This window comes from Epinephelus lanceolatus, chromosome 3 (genome assembly GCF_041903045.1).
Source record: "Epinephelus lanceolatus isolate andai-2023 chromosome 3, ASM4190304v1, whole genome shotgun sequence".
Lineage (NCBI taxonomy): Eukaryota > Metazoa > Chordata > Actinopteri > Perciformes > Serranidae > Epinephelus > Epinephelus lanceolatus.
The window spans coordinates 26,783,818-26,803,093 of record NC_135736.1 but is presented as its reverse complement, the minus strand read 5'-3'; the positions used below and the strand labels follow the sequence as shown (position 1 = coordinate 26,803,093).

Here is a 19,276-nt window from a genome sequence, read left to right as displayed (position 1 = left end):
ATTCATTGCATAACAGTACAGAACAACTGATAAACTGTACATTTAACTCATATGGTGAACACAATAAATGCAGGAAGTTTGTGCAAGATGAGTGATTTTAATACATTTTGAGCAGATTATTTCCAATTATTATTGCATCAGAGGCCGTCTGTCTTTCTATCTATCAATTTTAACAATTTTTTTCCTGATGCTTTGCCATTGTTCTATCAACTCTTTGGTTTTTTTTAACTGCATGCTTTTCTAGCGTAGGGTGAGTCTGTTAAGCAGCGAGAGAAGGCTTGTGTTCAGGTCGACATTGGAGCCTCGGTTTTCTTTACAAAAATGAATGAAATGCTGAAATATAGGGCTCCTGTAAATTGTTAAAAGCTTTCTTTAACCCTTTTAAAATCAAAAAGGCCTGGCGATCCCTCAGTGAAGCCTTGGCGACCCATAGTGGAAGTTTGGAAGCCCAGGTTGGGAACCAGTCTTTTATTTTATATATAGATAGTATTACCATTTTTATGGTCTTAAAACTAGAGGTTAAAAACACATTTGACTTTGTTCCAAATCACACAAATCAAAGCGCGCTAGCTGCTGACTTCTTTTCAGGCTGAAGCGTTACAACAGAAATATGCACACCACTGTGTACGTCCTTCCTCATCAAAGCTGGTTTGAAAATGAAATATTCTGTGTATTGAAACATTACTTGAAGGCCTCTCTGAAAGATTAAACTTACATTTTGAAGAAAAACAATTCCACTTAATTCTGTTTGTATATTATCGACTATGTAACATTAAAGTTTTTCAGATGCTTGTCATAGAAAAATCATCATAACTTTATTTTTTCAGCAGCAACTTGATATGTCATTTTTATGTATAGAGGAAGTGCATTTGACATGTGCATTTACAGCAGATTATGTGCCACACTGAGACTTTGAAAAGGCTAAGAAGCCGTCAGAGAGTAAACCACAACTGTCTGTATACTGTTTCTTTAATAAAGCAATCATCAGTGAAGGCACTGATAAAGCCCATCAGATTAGCACTGCTTATTTGGTTGAACACAAAAGGTGTAACCCTCCGACTGCACTGGATCCTTTTTGCATTGATGTCAAAGAACAAAGGTGTCACCAGGGAGCAGGAAGAGATGGAGGTCAGATTATATCCACTGAAGAACCATCAGGCCTGCAGGTCAGCCAAGGCCAGTTGAACTGAGGGCACAGAGGAAGTAGTGTGGGCACGGATGAGCGTGTTATATCATCATACGTGCACCACAAATACAGCGTACCTGTTACGACAGGCATCATGTTGGCAGAATGCTGTGAATAGTGTTTATCGTAGTGCCAAAATAATCAGTGAAATGATTTATTAATCACTTGAAGAAGAAATAAAATAATGTAGCAAGTTAAGTCATTTATAAAGATAAAAAAAATATATATATATTTGCTGACTCCTGCTTGTCACATGTAAGGATTTGTTGCGTGTCTTTGTTTTAAAAGAAATTGAGTTTTGGACTATTGGTCAGACAAAACAAGCAATTTGAAGATGTGAACTTTGCTTCAGGGAAAGTGTGATAGACTTTTTCCCCTAGTATTTTACAAGCTAAATACTTAATTGATTAATTAAGAAGCAACTGGCAGATTTGTTGTTTATAAAAAAGAAGATCATTAGTTGTAGCCCTAACATACTATAAGCTCGGTGTGTATTTTTAGAGTGTTAAGGATGTAAAATGCACACATATACAGTAACAGTAAATGTATCCAGGTTGTGTAAAAGAGACCCCTCCTCAGGCTGCATTCCCCAACCTAAATGCCTATTAGCAATGTGGGGCACACACATACTTAGAGCAAGCTTTGCAGATTTAATTTCGACCTAGTGCTGTGCACCTGAATTCCTATACCACTTCGGAAGAAGGCAGTGTCCATACATGTGTGCATGGTTAGTTTCCGCCTGTGATTGTGTTTGTGCGAATGCTTTGTGCAGTTTCTGATCAAAGAAGCTCTGATGTGAGACATGTGTTGTGGAGCTGGAAATCGAGGCAGCGCTGCTACATGGCTTCACTCCAGCCGTTGTTACATGAGCCTCTCACACACAACCTGAAGCATTCACTCCGGCACGGGAGGGAGGCCTTTATTCCCCCGGCCCCCACGCTGAGAAAGATATGATTGGACGGCAGAGCTGCCACTCAGAGCAGAAACAGCGCGAGAATTGTCCTCAGATGACCTCTCCCACAGAGGCGGTACCAAAGAATAGGTTTTTAGATTGACACCAGCGCCATGGAAACCACGACCCAGTCACATCGCAGAACACAGTGGGGCCATAACAAGGTTGACTAATGTCTCTGTGAACCTCTCCGTTCAATAAGAGAACAGCAAAAAACAGCTAGTGAGCTAAAAGCAGGGCCTAGTATTATTGCAAAGTGCAGACATGCCAAGCCACTGATGACATGTGAATAATAAGCTAGCGTTCAACTCTTCAAATGCGCTCCACATGGAGCCGTTTATTGAGTGCAGCTGTCTTGTATCAACAAACTAGTCTTTAGTGGAGTGGATGAGGAGAGAAGCACATATGAATGCATTCAGCTATTTCCACATTTCATTAGCGGCCATAACACATATTTAGGAACTGTTGTTTTGTGTCAGAAGGCATTTTCCCGCAGTGCAGGATAAATGTTTACACCGAAGAGTCCATTCATTTCAATGGAGCCTATAAATTGGCTGCATGCTTGCATGTGACAGTTGAGTCAACAGTAGCAGCACAACTGCAAAAACCTGTGAGCTTTATAAAAGTTATTACCCCTCTTCTTCTATGTTTGTTTATATGACAGTAAATAAAATGTGTGAGTATAAGAGCTGCCATACTGTATAAGATAAACTGTTTGACTTGCAGTGAATAGGAGAGCAGGTGGATGAATGTGTCTTTTATGAAATAAATGTGCGTGCATGTGAATGCTTAAAGAATGAATTGAGGGCATTTTGAAAAGCTCTCAGTCGGTACCTGGCTCATAATTTAGCATTTCTATATGTTTCCTGGGACCATGGTTATAAACGTCATGCTGCACAGTTGGCTGTGCCTTCTGGTAGATATGACAGAAATTAAATGAATATTTGTCCTCTTGAGGAGGACTGTAAGTGCACAGATTTGGACAGTAAAAGGCCCATGTGGCCAATAGATATTCCAAACAGATGGTCTGAATGTAAATCTAAAATGTAGACTTCAAAGAATAACAGTGCCAAGCTTCGGTAATGTAAAATAAAGCTACCTAACTATGACTTGACTGACTTGTACAAAGGGGAAACCAGACCCTCCACAGTCAGAGGATTTCATGTGATTTGTTGATGACTCCAGAATGCTAACTAGCTCTGTAGTAAAGGGCTGTGAGCCAGTTTAGTCATCTAATGAGCTACAGACGACTGAAAAGTTTTGTCCCCCGAGGCAGGCGGTGCCAAAAGAAATTAAGCATGGGCTGGATTATTCCCGTTCTACAGATGCCCACTCTCTGCAGTCTTCTTTTATATCTCATATGCCAAGTCTAAGTTTTTAACTTAGAAAAGAGGAGGAGAAGGAGGAGGAAATACTGCGAGAGGGGAGGAGTGAAACGTCTTCTCACGTCCTTACTTACACCTCTCCAGCGCTCACTGCTGACACATCGTTTTCCATCCCTCTCCCTGTTTCTTACTCCCTCTCTCGGCTCCTCCTCTCTTTATCTCTCTGTCTGCGTCTGACTTTTTCTTTGTCCTTCCTCCCCCCCCACCTCGCTCACTGTATCTGTTTCACTGTCCTCTATCTCTCTTCACTTTGCAAAATCCTTCTCTCACTATTTTCATCCTTTGCCTCCTCTCTACCTTACCTCTCTCTTTCCACCTCAGCAGCAGCTGTGGAGGGGTCAAGTGAGGTAACAGCTCGCTTTGCACATCAGAAGGGCGCACACGTCGCGAGCAACCTTGATGACATCACACTGCCGAATAGGTTGCCCTTATTATGCTGTCATAGCTCGCACAATAGCAGTTGTTTGGCAGAATCAAGAGGAAGCTCCAATCAGAGAGATCCTCGTAAAGTAAAGAGCGCTGCATTAGATTTGAGGGGCGTTAAACAATGAGTTCATGTTAGTATAATTATACTTCATATGAGCGACAGATAGGGTTTAATCACATAACCTATAGAGATCTCCACTTCTCAAAGCCTCACCTGGCTAACACTCTCCCACAAAGTCAGATCTCTCGCATCTGCCACCGGCTCTCTGCTGGCCTTGCTTGAAGCAAGAACAGTGGCATGTCTGATTCGATAACCCCTGACACGTAATCTGGTTTCAGGTCGCTGTAATGACTGTGTGTAAATATCATCAAATTAAGGCATGATTTGATTGGGAATGAGTGCAATTCCTCCAACGGTCAGGAAAACACCTAGAGGGCCTGATGGCTGACAGGAAGGGTTGTTTGCTTGATTTTTTTTTCTCTCCTGTCTGCACTGGCTCTGTAAGAGTGTGTTTTGCATTCAAACACTCATCTTAATGAGTGAGGCCAACGCCTCAGGCAACAGGCACGAAATGAAAAGCACATTATGGCTGCTGCTGATTTTTCCTGAGCTAAATATAACATAAAGGGCTGCTGCAGGAGAATTACCTACTGAATGTTTTTGCTTTTTTTTTTCCCCCTGACGTGCCACTCAACTTGGTCACAGTCTATAAATGTAATGTACCAAATGTTTTTTAGTCATTTTAATGATGTTTTAGAAGAAAAATAAATATGCAGTGCAAGGTCTGCTGAGATTAAACTGTAGTTTGTTTTGTAAAACAGTGTTGTGAAAAACCAGCATCCTCTATTGGTTAATAACTCTTGCAAAAATGATCAGCACTGCTGCATGCTGCCTAGATGGGAATAACAAGCTGCTTCAAGTCTGCTTCGTCTCAGTGAGCTTTTCAAACTGTGCTCTATCAGGGAAAAAAGTCATTAACTTAAAAATGTGAAAATTACTTTAGTTATTGTATTTGCACACATTTTCTCATTAACATTTCCCAGTTGGAAAAGCTGTAAGCTTGTACCACAAATTAAAACATACTTGGCATAAGGCACTGCCAACCAACTACTGCACTACTAGTTAATAAGAGTATCCACCAACAACTCTGAAGTTGTGAGTTCAGGTGATAAATTGCTGAATAATAGTTTAACACTCGCACAATAGCGCTCTCCTCTTACAGTCATACGAGTATTAGCATTAGGATTAGCGTTTAAACAACATACGTCACTCTCCTGTACACAATAAAAAAAGAGAGGTGTTTTCTCTTCTTTTGAAACAGGCAGTAGAGGAAAAGTACAGTGGCCAAGAGAGCTCAACACACTGCCACAATAGAAAACACACGAAAGAGCGATCAATTTATTTGAATTCTAACACTCCGATTGCACAATTCCAGCATTACAAGAGAAATTGGCTACACACCTCGCTTCAGTCTTTATTAATTACGAGCATGCTCATCATCATTTTTAGCACGGAGACTTCTATTGTGTTGTAACCTAATTCCATTGTTGTGGTTGACTTGCAGCATTTCTCTATTTGCTTGTGTTGTCTGTATTTAGAGTGCATTGCTTTGTGCTGCCTTTGTGTTGTGGAATTGGCAATGTGTTTCTTAATTTGCTTGTTTTGCTTCAGCATTTCTGTTTAGTCAAAGTGGTGACGAAGTGGTTTTTGTATATTTTCATTTTCTCGTGTTTTCTTTAAGATATACTATACAGGATTTTCCTAAAACAATATACTGTATAGTCTCATAAAGACGTAATCCCTCTCAGTCATCACTTATGACCCACTAGAAGTGTGTGGTGCTGTATTTTTCTGCTGAGACTCTGCCCTCTGCCTGTGTTTTCTTATTTTCATCTTATTTTCTGTGTTCAGGATGTTTATGGGTGTGCACCCTCACAGCACTCAGGTGACGTTGGGGCTTTATAAAAAGGTAGCTACCAGGAGCCAGACGTAAGCAACAGGCATCCAAGAGGCACACCCACAAATATAGTGTAGGGTGAAACCCCAAAGGAAGTGACTCTGTGTTTACGGTTACCGTCAATCTTGCGTCGTCTGCCTTTAAGTTGCAGTGTTTTAAACTCTCTCAGTCAGCCTACAGAGGACCTAACCAGTGATATCTTGTCTGAACATGAGTTAACGCCATACCTTCCACGGCTCTCTTGAAGAAGACTTTGCAGCTTCCACATGTCACGACACCATAGTGGCATCCTGATGCCTCGTCTCCACAAACCAGGCACACTTTGGCCGTTGAGGACGGTTGTCTCAGTGGCGAGCTGAAAGGACACAAACACACACACACACAAGAGTTTTCAGATGAGACATAAATCACCAAAGAATTCTCAAAAGTCAACAACAAAGCCAGGGCAGTCTGTCCCCTTCCATACAGCGTTATTGCCTGATACACATTGCGAAACATTCTTGGGTTTTTATGACCCACTGTACAGTAGCAGCACAATGTGGCTAGCCATAAAGATGTCTGCCAACCAAGAGAGGAAGGCTTTGCGCTCATCTGATTTATAGCCTCACCAGGCTCACAGAGATGACAATGACAGAATTATAGGAGAGATTATTTAAATTCAATAAGCAGAGAGACACAGAGCAGGATGTCAAATTTAAGTAAGATCGAAAACACTTGTCCCCTTCTCTGGCATAAAAAGTCCGAGGCACTGGAAAAAGTATTTAGTAGTGAGGGGGAAAAAAATACAAACCACCACAGAGCAAATATTTAACTGTATTAGTATAAACTGTGGAACCAGTTCACGGTCAAAGTTTAAAGGTGAGAATGAGTACTGACGTAGCATGTCAATGTGTCGTTATTTACTCTGAGCAACAACCAACAGGCAACAGCATAGCTGACAGTCTGCTACAGTTCTTTCTGATCCAAGGCATTGTTTACTTTGGCATCATTTACTGCTTTCACTACTGACTGATTTCTACAATTACATGACCATTAAAGCTCAGCATGAACCGTATGTTCTTCTTACTCTGTCATGCAGTGCTAAATGGGAGAATCAGTTACATTTAGTTACAGTTTACCTCTTTCTACAAATGTGGGTAGTGGTAATATGAGTCTAAGATTAAAAGTAATGGATGACGTCTGTGTATAATTCATCTATTGATAGAAGAGGCACATTCAAAGCAGTTTTCTACCATGTTTAAAGAACTGACATTGACTTGAGTGCACACAAAGTAAGGCTGGACAGTACATAGAGGGGGCCCCTCTGTTAAGGCGGTTGATTTTTCTGTTGATTTTTCTGTCTTTTATGACGGCTTGACAGCCTGATGTCTGGTACTGATGCCTGACTCTGATATGCCTTTTTAAGAGAGTTATCTTTAAATATTTTTTCCAGCGGCATCTTTGTATGTGGTGTTTTGTATATATTCACACTGATGCTCCAAGTAGCTTGTGTTTGTGATGTGATGTATCTCTTAGTGTACAGCACTGGTGTCCGTACACTAAAGCTGTGTATGTGTGGGTCTGCTGATTTGTGTATGTTCTGTTGTGCATTCACAGACAGGGGTTGTGTGTGTCTGTGTGTACATACTGGCACATGTACTTATCATCTTGTCTTCCATTTTTTGCATGTCTATTTTTTGCATGTTGATTTTTCTATTTGTTATATATATTATGTCGGACATCTCTAACAGGAGGTCATTGTTTTTCCTCCTTTTTCTCTGGGCCTGTAACGTATCATTGCATCATGTGACCACATCATGTGTGTATTTAAGATGGCGGCACCCTTTGTCTAAAAAAAGTCTGATGAAGAGCCTGACGCTCGAAACGTTACCTACCTGAATAAATTTCGACTGAGCATTGGAGCTCTGCAGTGTGCGAGCTGTTTGATTTCTCTGTTGTGGACAGTATGACCTAAAATTACTATCAGGGTAAATAATCAGATTCACCTTAATCAGTACATGTATTTCCTATCTTGTATGGGTTTACTGCTGATACATTTGTCCTGTCTAATCACTGTATGACCAGTCAAAAGGTACTGGGCTGTTGGGTTAGATTCTGCTTGGGTGTAGTTCGTTGTCGTAGTAGTTTTGTCAGTTTATAGACGTTTATTAAAATTTGCAATATAAGCAAATTTAGGTTAGTAAGGCATTCAAAATGTCACTGATAAATTATGTTTATTGTCAGTACAGATTTACAGAGCATCTGCACAGTGTCAGCAGTGTAGCCCAGAGATACTGCATGTCGGTATCGACACAGGCTTTGGCCATTAAATAAAATGAAATTGCAGTGCAGAAATGACATAACATAGTCTGGAGCTGCAACAACAATTTTTAGGAAAAAAAAAAAAGGCAAACAAATGCTGGTTTTATGCTTCTTTTTTAAGATTATTTTTGAGGCTGTTTTGTTGTTAATGACAGGTGGGGCGGCAGTGGCTCAGTCCATAGGGACTTGGGTTGGGAACCGGAGGGTTGCCTGTTCGAGTCCCCGTCCGGACCAAAATATGGAGCGTGGACTGGTGGCTGGAGAGGTGCCAGTTCACCTCCTGGGCACTGCCGAGGTGCCCTTGAGCAAGGCACCGAACCCCCCCCAACCGCTCGGGGCACCTCACCAAGGGCAGCCCCCCCACTCTGACATCTCTCCACTTGAGGCCAGACCCAGCTAATAAAACGGACTAGGTGTTTATTTGGGACCAGGCTTTCAACTGAAGTTTTACAGTATAAAATGTGTTTTTGGCAGCAATGATTTAGATAACCACATTTATGGAATCCTCATCAAAATGTTTATGTTCTGTATTTATGTTAAAACAAGGAATATTTTCAATTTAGATTTTTTAGAACTCTCAAATGTCAGCATCAGTATTGGCTACAAAAATCCAGTATGCCTCGGGCTCTGGGCAGTGTGCTCTATGTAGACTCAATGCCAAGCCATATATTAAGCTTTTTAAGCATTTCCATCCAATGCATATTCAAGGACATTAATACTAAATGTATTTTTCAAACCAGGCTCTGCTAAATGGAGATGTAAGGCAAAAGATAGAATGAGGGTGACAGGCAGGCTTACATTTTGAACAGGCCACCCGGTGCAGTCTGGTCTGTAACATGACATTGTTTCATCAGTTTGCAGAGCTAGCAATGCCCTATGGATGAGGCTCCGTGCGCTCACAAAAGCATGGAGCTGAATGATGTGAGTAAAATTGGAATGGGCCCATTATATTAGGGTATGCTACTTATTCATGCTACTTATTAATGGAATGACACTGAATCAGTTGGCTCTCACATGTGATAAAAAATTCAACATACATTTACATTTTGAGTAGATTAAAAGCTTCCTGCATTTGGGGTTACATGTAGGTCTACACAAAACGAGGGTATACTGTATAATTTTTGATAAAACATTTCCCTTCATGTGCGCTCACACACACACAAGTACACACAAAGAACACAACACGTAGATGGGTACAAAGAGAGAACACCTTGTATCAAAACATTAAAAGTGGCCTCAGCTTCCCCTTCTTTTCTGTTCTAATTACCTCTCTCCCATCTCAATCAATAACATGCAAGGTGATTGTCTGGTTAACATTCTCCTTACATCCTTCATCAAACCAGCTGCCAAGCACTCGCTCTCCTCCTCTCTCCGTCTCTCTACCTTGCACGCTCTCTCATGCACACACATTTCCTCCAGGGGACTAGCTGGAAAGGGGTACAGCAACAGCACACTCAGATACAATCAGGACCACTGATCTAATTCCCTCTTGTCCATCTACACACACATTCAATTTGTTAGGACGCTTAGAGGAGTCTCTGGTGAGGTGTTTGTCTGACTAGATCTTTCTGGCACCGAGCCCCATGGTTTTAGCTAATGTGAGCGTGAGCGTGTGTGTGTATGTGTGTGCATGCACAAATCCAAGCCATGTCAAGATGTGTTTTTCAGCATGTTAATCTGCTAAATATTCCCCCCCATACATCGGCCTTTTCACACCGATACAAAGCGCCGTTAACAGGAAAGCAATCCACAGCAAGAGAAACGGCCCCAGAAAGTTTACGGCCAAGAACAACACGAGCGGCGTACGAGCGGCCCCTCTAAAGTACGCTTCTAATATGCAGTCAGTGGTCCACCCTTTAATATCGCCACACATTAAAACATTGTCCCTGCGTGCCAGCCTGCCTGCCTGCTGGTCCACCAACAAGGTGACTTCCCCTCCCTCAGAGAAGTATATAGGTCATTCACTCTCTCTGCTTATGAAACCAGAGCAGACAGGCCAGGCTGCAGTGACTGTGCACCAACGGCTGCCAGTAGCCCAAAACTAAACACAAGCTACCCGACAATCCCAAATCGGCCTGTTTCAGCAGCCATGTTAGCCTACAGTTTGTCAGCATGCACTTTGTGCAAGATTAAAAATGGAAATATGTTTTAATGAGCCTGAGAGAATAAGGGAATGACATGCAACAAAGGTCTTCTGTCAGAATTTAAAATTGGGACGTTGTGGTTGAGTGGTGTGCGCCTTTGACCACTAGACCACGAGGACATGACAAATAAATTTTCTTTTTGTTTGGCTTGTCATTTTCTTTGCTTAAAATATTCTAAGGTTGCAATTTCTGTCTGTTTCGCTGAAGGTTTAAATGATGATGTACCACTGGATGTAACGTTGTTGCTAAGGCCGGCAGTTCAAACTGTTAATTCCTGCATGCAAGACCTTGTGTCAACCTCCATCTCACTCTGAAAACACAAAGCGAGAAAGCAGAAGAAGCACATTTGTGGATGTTTATTTAAGGAAACTGAAATGTACAGTATAACACACAACAAATGTGCCGCTTAATCCTTAAAGACAAGACATTTTTCATTTTTTGCGGGGGAAAAAAAATCCATCACCAATATCTCTGAAATAATGTTCATAAAAGTTCTGCAGTCGTGTGCAGGCTACTTCTGTGAACTGGGACTTTTTCTCTCGACCCCTGTCTTCTCTATTTCTGGGTACAATCTCAGACTAACTCAATGGGACTGACTGCACGGATCAAAGGTCTCATTCTTCGCTCCAGTTGTTGCTTTTTTCTCTTCCTACAGAAACCCCAGGGCAGCGGTTTCATTGTTTTCAGTGTCCTTTCATCTTTAAAGATAACACACAAAGCTAACAACTGATTTAGTTGCTGTTTATTTCCCATGAGGATACAGATGAGTGTGCGAATACACAAGGCCTGTTTCTTCCCACCAAAACGCACAAGCAGAAATTTGTATCTCTCTCTCTTACGCTCGCTGCCCTCTTGGCTGCTTCCCAGACCGACATGCTGCTTAAGATATTAATGAAACGACAAAGGAAAATAAATGTGAGAGCTTGAAACCAGGCGAAGCCCACTGTGCCCACTAAAATGTGTGAGGACCAAACCACAGGACAGATGTTTGGGCTCAAAATTGGCCTCATGCTTTTCTACAAGTAATTCGGATGTCACACTGGGAGCATTCTCCAAATGGCTCAGATATCTCCACCCTCTCTCAGCTGCGGAAGGAATGCTAAATCAGCAAGAGCTAAGACCAGAGAGGATGGCTGAGGAAGATTCATCAGAATCCGGAAATATTGCACTTAATAATCACAGCGGTCATTGGAAGCAAACTTCCTCTTCTTTTTTTCTTTATTGTTTAAAGAGTCTTAGATCTAAGTTCATAATCTACATTACTCATAAACAGGTCAACACAGGTCACAAGAGAAGGTCAGAAGTCACCAGAGCTTGTCATAACTAGAACAATTAGTTGCCATATAAACAAAGCATGAAGTCTAGGAAAATGACAAATTAGCGATACAAGGGAAGTCAAGGGGGCTGCAGTTATTCTGAGGTTATCAAGATAACATCATTATGGGTGAATAATGGGCCGTGAGATGGCTGTATGATGGAGGAGCCACGTGGTGAGAATGAACCCTGTGACCCACATAAGTACATTAGCATGACAGCGTCAGTAAACAAGCAGCTGAACCACAGACAGAGTTCTGTTGTATAGAAAAACAATGTCCTCCTCACGCATGTTACACGGTCTATTACAAACACATACACACTCCTGTACTGTACTGTACTGTACTGTATTTACACTGCTGCGGAGCCAGCCGCCCACTGTAAAGATAAATTTGTGTGCGCGTGTGTGTGTGTTTGAGCAGACACACCGACTGGTTCATTCTAGAGGCTGTTATCACAGGGATAGTTCAGACAAGTACCACAGCCTCCCTGAACCTACCCCTCATGAAAGAGAAGCATCCTTGACTCTGCAAAAAAAAAAAAAAAAAGCACAGCTTCCACGGTTCAGTACGTCTCTACAGTCTGGCCTACAATATTTATGTAATACACACCTTGGCATGCTGAAAAACCTTAAGCTAGGCCCGGTTCAAAGAATATTTATGTAACACACAACTTGGCATGTTGGAAAGGTAAAGGTAGATTGGTTTAAACAAGCTGAGGGAGATGGAGAGGGAGAGGAAGAGAAAGAGAGGACAAAATGGCTTACATAACCATGAGCAGACAGTATAAACATTAGGTTGACACCCACTCACCGCCTCTCAAAGGGAGAGAGGTCTTATGGGTAGTGTTAGAGAGCCACCAGGGATTTATTTTTCCTGGTGAAGGTGACCCTGGCATTGGGCAGAGTACCTGAGCATACAGAAATATGAGATTTCCTCTTTGTCGGGCTTCTGTTACACTTGTGTTAAGGTTACAGTATAATCTACTCTGAGTGGCTGCCTCTTGTTGTCAAGAAGAAAAAAAATCAGAACCTTAAACATTTATGCATGACGGTCATTTTTCATCTCAAAGTTTATCATTTTGCTCGTATTTTCTAGTAAATCATGAAGGATAAAGACTTAAAATGCAGGGCAAATGAGGTGATCCCACCGTCAAATAAAACGTAGTTCCTAGCAGAAATGGCAAATTTGCTTTCTGATGGAATCTGGTATCCTGGCTGTGATTGCATTCCCTGTTTTAAATTCCAAGCTGTTGTGTTGTCTCCCCTCCAAGGCTTATGCCTACAAACTTTAAGTGACCTTCCCCATAACAGCGAATCATGATTATCTGTCTCCTATAAATCCACTGTTTTGAGTGTAAACAAAGAAATGAGACAAGTCGAAGAAATGCACACACACACACAGACACACACAAACTCACTCTGTAGGGGGTTGATAGAGGCTCGGTCTATGGGCGGAAACAGACTACAGTGTCATTCTGAGCTACACGCAGTATCCAGTTTGTGCTCAACATGTCTGAAGCTGTATCCTTCTCTAACTTTAAATTCCATAAACCAGCCTCACAGCCACTCTTTCACCTTTCCCCTCTCCTTCAGTGTGCAGCCGGCGGGGTCTTATGGACACAGTGGTTACCTTCAGGTCAACAGGAGTGTAACTCAGCTGCTTTTAACTAACCAGAGCTGTTTGACCATTTTTACTCCACCTAATTACTGTCACACATAGTGAATGAAATTAATCACCTGAGATATTTTGGCTAAGTCACAAAGCATGCAGGCATGAATCTCAGGGAGATGTGGCAGGGTGTTATTATCTGGTGGGGAGGATTATAGTGGCTGGAAACTCCCGTAATTCATGCCTGTCAAGGGCAGCGAGGGACCGATCACATCCATGCAGCATAAAATTAGGCATGGAGTGCCACTGCGTGCCCAGAGCTACGTTCATAGTTTCTTTGCAGCACAGCATACTTGAACTGTGTGTGGACGCTAACGTGCTGTTAATGAATGCTGGCATGCAAGTTTTTCATACTTTTCAATCTGCAAACAAAAAAACTCTCAAGTATTGAAGTTCAGCTTTCTGCATAATGCAACAGCAGGAAAAATAAACAGATCCTATACAGTTTATGGGGTCAACACACCCACTCGTTCGTTTCTGACCATATGCATTGCACAGGATTCATTTACACACAAAGCATGAACCACGCCAAAGATCTCCAATACTGCAAGGAACTCAATTTAGATGGATCTTGCATCTGAGCTTTGGAGAAAATGTATCTGTGCGAAGCGGAGACGGCGTGCAAATGGGTGTAAATCTCACACATTAACTTGGTTACCTCAAAAATGTTCTCCATTTAGACAGACATTTTTCAAAGCTAGAAATGGACAAAACACTTTTAAAATGCAGTGTAATGCAAAACAACAAAAATGCGCTTGTAACAGAAAAAACATCACAATAGAAAATGACACAATTACAGCCTTTACTATGCTTAATTCATCCCCATGAAAACAACCATGCTATTCATTTATACAGCTCTGTGGCAACCTCCACAGATCTCCATGGCAAGTCCTGCAGCACTGTTTTGATTGACTGTGACAAAAGTGTCTTTACTGCCTTAAAGCAGTTTGGTTCTCATGTGCTCCTCACACTGATCTGTTACTGATTCCCAAAGTTTCTGTTTTTAGCACCAAGTTTTCCAAGATCCTTTTGCTGAAAACAGCAACAGCCACAAAACAGCTGACATGTTGAGAAATACATCGCCGGGCATCAGGTCGATTTCCAGGCATGGGAAATCGAGAAATAATGCAAACAAGAGGCTGGTGATAAAAAACAATGTTCGCCACATGAAGAAACACGAAATACCAGCTCAGTGACTTGAATCAAATTTCCCTGCTGAACATAAACCTACATGATAACAGCAAAAATAAGCGTGGCAGTTGGCTTAAATCTAACTAAACACACAGAAAGGAGCCTATTTTCACCACCTCTGTGAAACATTGCTTGAAATTTACTCTAATCTGTCCGACTGCCACGAACATAAACACAAATGGACCACTTCAAAGCTGCGCTGCTAAAACTGGTTTTGTTATTGACCCAAATCCTTTGATTTCAGTGGCATGGATGAACTCTAGACCTGGCCTCCCCTGGTGTAGTTTCAACTCTATTTGCTGCTTACTCTGCTTTCTCCCACTGCTCTCTCTGTGCAATACCTGGCTCCTTATAAATGTGTCTCTAGCCAGGTTTGGGCACGGTTGCCTGTGCAGCAGGTGACCTCCAAACTCAGCTTAGAGGCCCTGGGACAAATGAGAAAAACAAATCCCTAGAGAGGGAGATTATCTTTAAGGGATCAGCCCTGACCTGAGCCACCTCCATGCCACGTACTCCTTACCTCTGCTCACCACTTTCTAGCAACATTAAACACACAGTCAACTCCTGTTTACCCTCACCTTATTAAGTGCAAGAAGGGTCCAGTCAACAGGATTACAGTATAGTACATGCTAAACGCTGGCATTTATATTCAGTTTTTTTTTTTAAAGAACTAAGCTCTTGGGTCCAGAGAAATTAAACACGCCAAAAAATATCTTATTCAAAAGGCGACCTTTTCCTTCTCTGTGTGATTCAAAAAGGCCTCACTCTGAATGTAGGTTAATGTACACTGGCGCTGACACATGTTGCCAGCAACCCTACGCATTAGCTGTCACATGCGATCATCCTCACCACCCACCAGTCATTTACAATTCTGCCGGGACAAACATGGAGGAAGAGCAGGCGGGGAGTCCAGCGTGTGCAAAGAGGAAACGCTGCACACACAAACCGTAATACGTTAACATACATACTGAGGGGATAAAGCTAGGCGTGAGGCTGCCAAGTGGATCTGATCCGAGTGTTTATTGTATGTATACTTTATAGTGGCTCCCTAAATTCATAGGGTATAAAACCACAACCTCAAGAAGTGGGCTCTGCATGAGAGCCAAAGCCAAGTCTCTGGCTGGCTCAGCTCCAGGTGGTTAGCACCACAGCAGCACATTCTGCATGTTAGCTCAAGAACTGCTGAGAACTGCTCTCCAGTCAGCCTCTCTATAGTATCTGACAGGTTCAACAGCAGAAGAGCAGCCGTATACCCAGCTAGAAGTCTTGCCTGCGCTCAGCCACTTAGTCCAAACTGCTGCTGACAGCATCTATCAGGAGCCAATCAGGTGATCAACCAAAATGTGCCGATGAAACATAAACTATACAGCTACTGAAAAGTGGATTTTTAGAAGCTTTCAGCAGTGTTTTTGCATATTTTATTGTTTAAATAGCACATCGACACCTAAATCCTTGTAGCAGGTGGAGAACTGGTTAAAGCTCTATATTCACATTCGATTGTTTTACAATTATATTTTTATCTCTGCAGGTGTAAGCCTTGAGAGAACTATGTGTTTGGTTGTGTGCATGCATGTGTGTATCCGTCTGTCCGCAGCTAATCTCGCAGACTACCGGACCAATCAGCCTCATATTTTGTGTGCACATTTATGACTGTATACTCAAGGGCCTAGGGTTATTTACAGTTGTCGAAAAACCTGTTTTACTGACTGTTTTATACCGTCACTGACTGCTGATTCCTCACTCCTTGACTGATGGTGGCCGCAAGTTTTCTGGAAATCGGCTCAGCTAAAAACAACAAGCCGTACAGTCTGTTGCATGACACATTTTGGCCTTTGTTGTGTCTTTTTTTTTAAAGATATTTTTTGGGGCATTTTTAGCCTTTATTTGATAGGACAGACAAGCGTGAAAGGGGGAGAGAGAGAGGGAGTGACATGCAGCAAAGGGCCAGAGGCTGGAGTCGAACCCGGGCTGCTGCGGCAACAGCCTTGTACATGGGGCGCCTGCTCTACCACTAAGCCACCAACACCCCGCCTTCGTTGTGTCTTCAAAACTAACATCCATAGAAATGTTTTGTCTGATTTTGAACTGGGGCATCTGCAGATAACTTCCATATTTGATATGTTATGATCCACTAAAGTTAGGCATGATACGAGCTAAATAAATCCCCATTTTTGTTATCTTAACCACCATCTGGACTGGAAAGAAGCCGGGAGGGACTATTGCACCAACCGCAGCTGCCCCAAAGTTTTGTTGCATGGCGTCAAGCTACACAAAGAGTTTTAGAAGCGGAGCATTTTGTCTGCCTTATTTTGTAGACTTGCAGATTTTGTTAATTTGGTGGTTCTTCCTTGACATTTGTGCTTACAACGTAAGTAAGTAAGCTGGCTATATAATGGTTTCCTTTTTTTGTCTTTTTTAGTTGTGTTTATTGTTGTTTACTACTTTATTGCGCTGTAGCCTGCAGACAAGCCAATACCGTTCGAAGTCTAGTTATGAACGACATGGATCAAAGATTTCTGGCTGTGTTCAAGTTATTAAAAATACATTGGTCCTCATAATTATATTGTATCTCTGTTTCACATACAGTGCTTGTTAGCAGGAGAACTCAATCTGCTCTGTGCAACGTGCTGCGGCTCCATCAAAAGTAGACGAGATGTGTATTTTTATTAGCTTCTGAGATGCTTCTGAAACGTGCTGCTGCGCCTCAGCTGAAATAAGTACTGTCTAGAGTGGCTGCGATCAGCTCGGGCGGCCACCTTGCAGAGATCTGCATTCTGCACTTTTCTAGTCGAAAAATGTTTAATTGAACACCACAAAATATTTTGCCACTATGATGATCCAGTGCTGCTAAATAGGAAGTTAACACCCATCAGCCCAGAGCAAATACAATGAACAGTCCACCAGGATTATGACTACAGTTTTTCCAGCAGCATCAGGCCTGCTCGTTGTAAAGCTCAACATTCTTTTTCTAAAAGGTCAACTTTAAGATTCTGACCTTGAAAGTACAAAACGTCCCAAACAAGCGGTACAAAATGCACAAGAAAAATAAGGTTAGAGGGCAAAGACGGGCGTGCACACACACACACACACAATCTCAGGCCAAACTAAATGTGTCTGTGCAATGACCTTTTTCAAATTCAGTGTGTTCACCTCCAAAGGATTACAGGCCCAGATGGCCACTGGATGAACAATGCAACACCTGCTGAGGGACGTAGCGCAATTAGGTCCTCACAAAAAAAAAAAAAAAACTACTGCAAAAAGAAAAACCTCAGTGATGAACTATCAAAGGAACACATTACGTACGTGCTAACTACTCTAAATCATGGCTAATCTAACACTGACCACAACCACAGAATATCCAACCCTTTAATCTACACTACATCTACAGTCAGCGTCTGTCCTCACAGTGCACGATAGACACAGTGGTTTTCTGAAATGTCTGATTGTAAGCTGCCAGACAAAATTGTATATTTTCATTTGCAAGAGAAGTTAGTTTGAGGTCCAAATAATGAGATTGAATTATTAGAATAGAAAGCTAAATCTTAAAGGCCAAGTGAAACGGAAGTTAGAGCATCTTTAGCTTCTGTTCTGTGACTTGATTCCTAGTGAAACAAAATATTTGCACGGTCTACAGTTAGAAGAAAGATTTAAATCAAATCCTTTGCATTTGATTGGACCGCTACAAAGTGGGCGGGCTTAGAGTCAATGGGAATATGGAGCTAGAGCAGAGTCTGCTGCTGAGGGAACTGTTGGCTCCACACACACCTACCTCACAATAAGATCAGGAGGAGGATGAGGGCGAGATGAATGAATTGAACCTCAGCCGTATTGTTTTGGAAATGAAGACAAAGGTTTTGCCCGCTGATATCCAAACGCACATCTCTTTCTATCTCCCTCCGTATTGCTCTTGTAGCGAGCTACTATAACCCACAAATGCTGAAGTGTGTTTTTATGTGACCACTGTGGTTAGCTAGTGGCCAATGTCTTATTTGATTAGATGAACTTTTGTAAACGAAAGAAAAGAAAGGGATTCTGATGTAAAAATGCTCTGATCCAGATTTTCTTGACATATATTTGGCATAAAACAAGAAATAAATGATCAGTAAACTCAGGAACACAAAATTAAAACTTGGGAAAATGTATTTTTCATTTCATGTGGACTTCAAAAGGTGCAATCTATGACTTTCTGCACATTGAACCTGCACTCATAGCAACAACGAAGTATCTAGTGTCTTGTTTGCAAAGCAGTTTTACTTTGTTGTTGCTGTTTATGCAGTTAAAATGTTTTCAACCAAACAGGTAAAGTGAAATCAAATACTGTATATTATTTACTGAAGTGATGAAGTTAGCCTGCACCGGCACTGTCATCCGAACAGGTGCAACCCGACAAACCTGATCGACGTGTCTCAATTTTCATTTCAGACAAAGTCACACACCCCTTGAAATTTGACCAGATTGGCCTTAACAAAGAAGAAACACTAGTACTGACTGATGTCAGTTAGCACTGCTGCTTTGAAAAAGGATACAGAGAGATGATTTTTTTTTTCTACAAATGCAACAGTTTGGATGTCATGTCTGTGGCTCCTGCACGTCTGCCTCCTGCATCTCTATCATAAGGCATGCATCAGGTCTTGGTCATCACCACACAATGCTCAGACTCGCCCTTACACCAAAGTGTTTTTTTTTCTGTGTGTCACACAAAGAGTCATGTGCAGAGAGGATGAGAAGGAGAGGGGGGAGTCAGGAAGT

The 19,276-nt window shown here is 41.8% G+C and overlaps 1 protein-coding gene across 1 annotated transcript in view; it reads right to left on the bottom strand.

Annotated features, from left to right (window-relative positions):
* Positions 1-19,276, bottom strand: part of nr3c2 (nuclear receptor subfamily 3, group C, member 2) — an 89,484-nt gene that overhangs the window by 29,928 nt on the left and 40,280 nt on the right. The window contains exon 3 of the mRNA XM_033624305.2: positions 6,135-6,262. Within this exon, the coding sequence (XP_033480196.1) occupies positions 6,135-6,262 (128 nt within the window). The remainder of the gene's footprint in view (positions 1-6,134; positions 6,263-19,276) is intronic.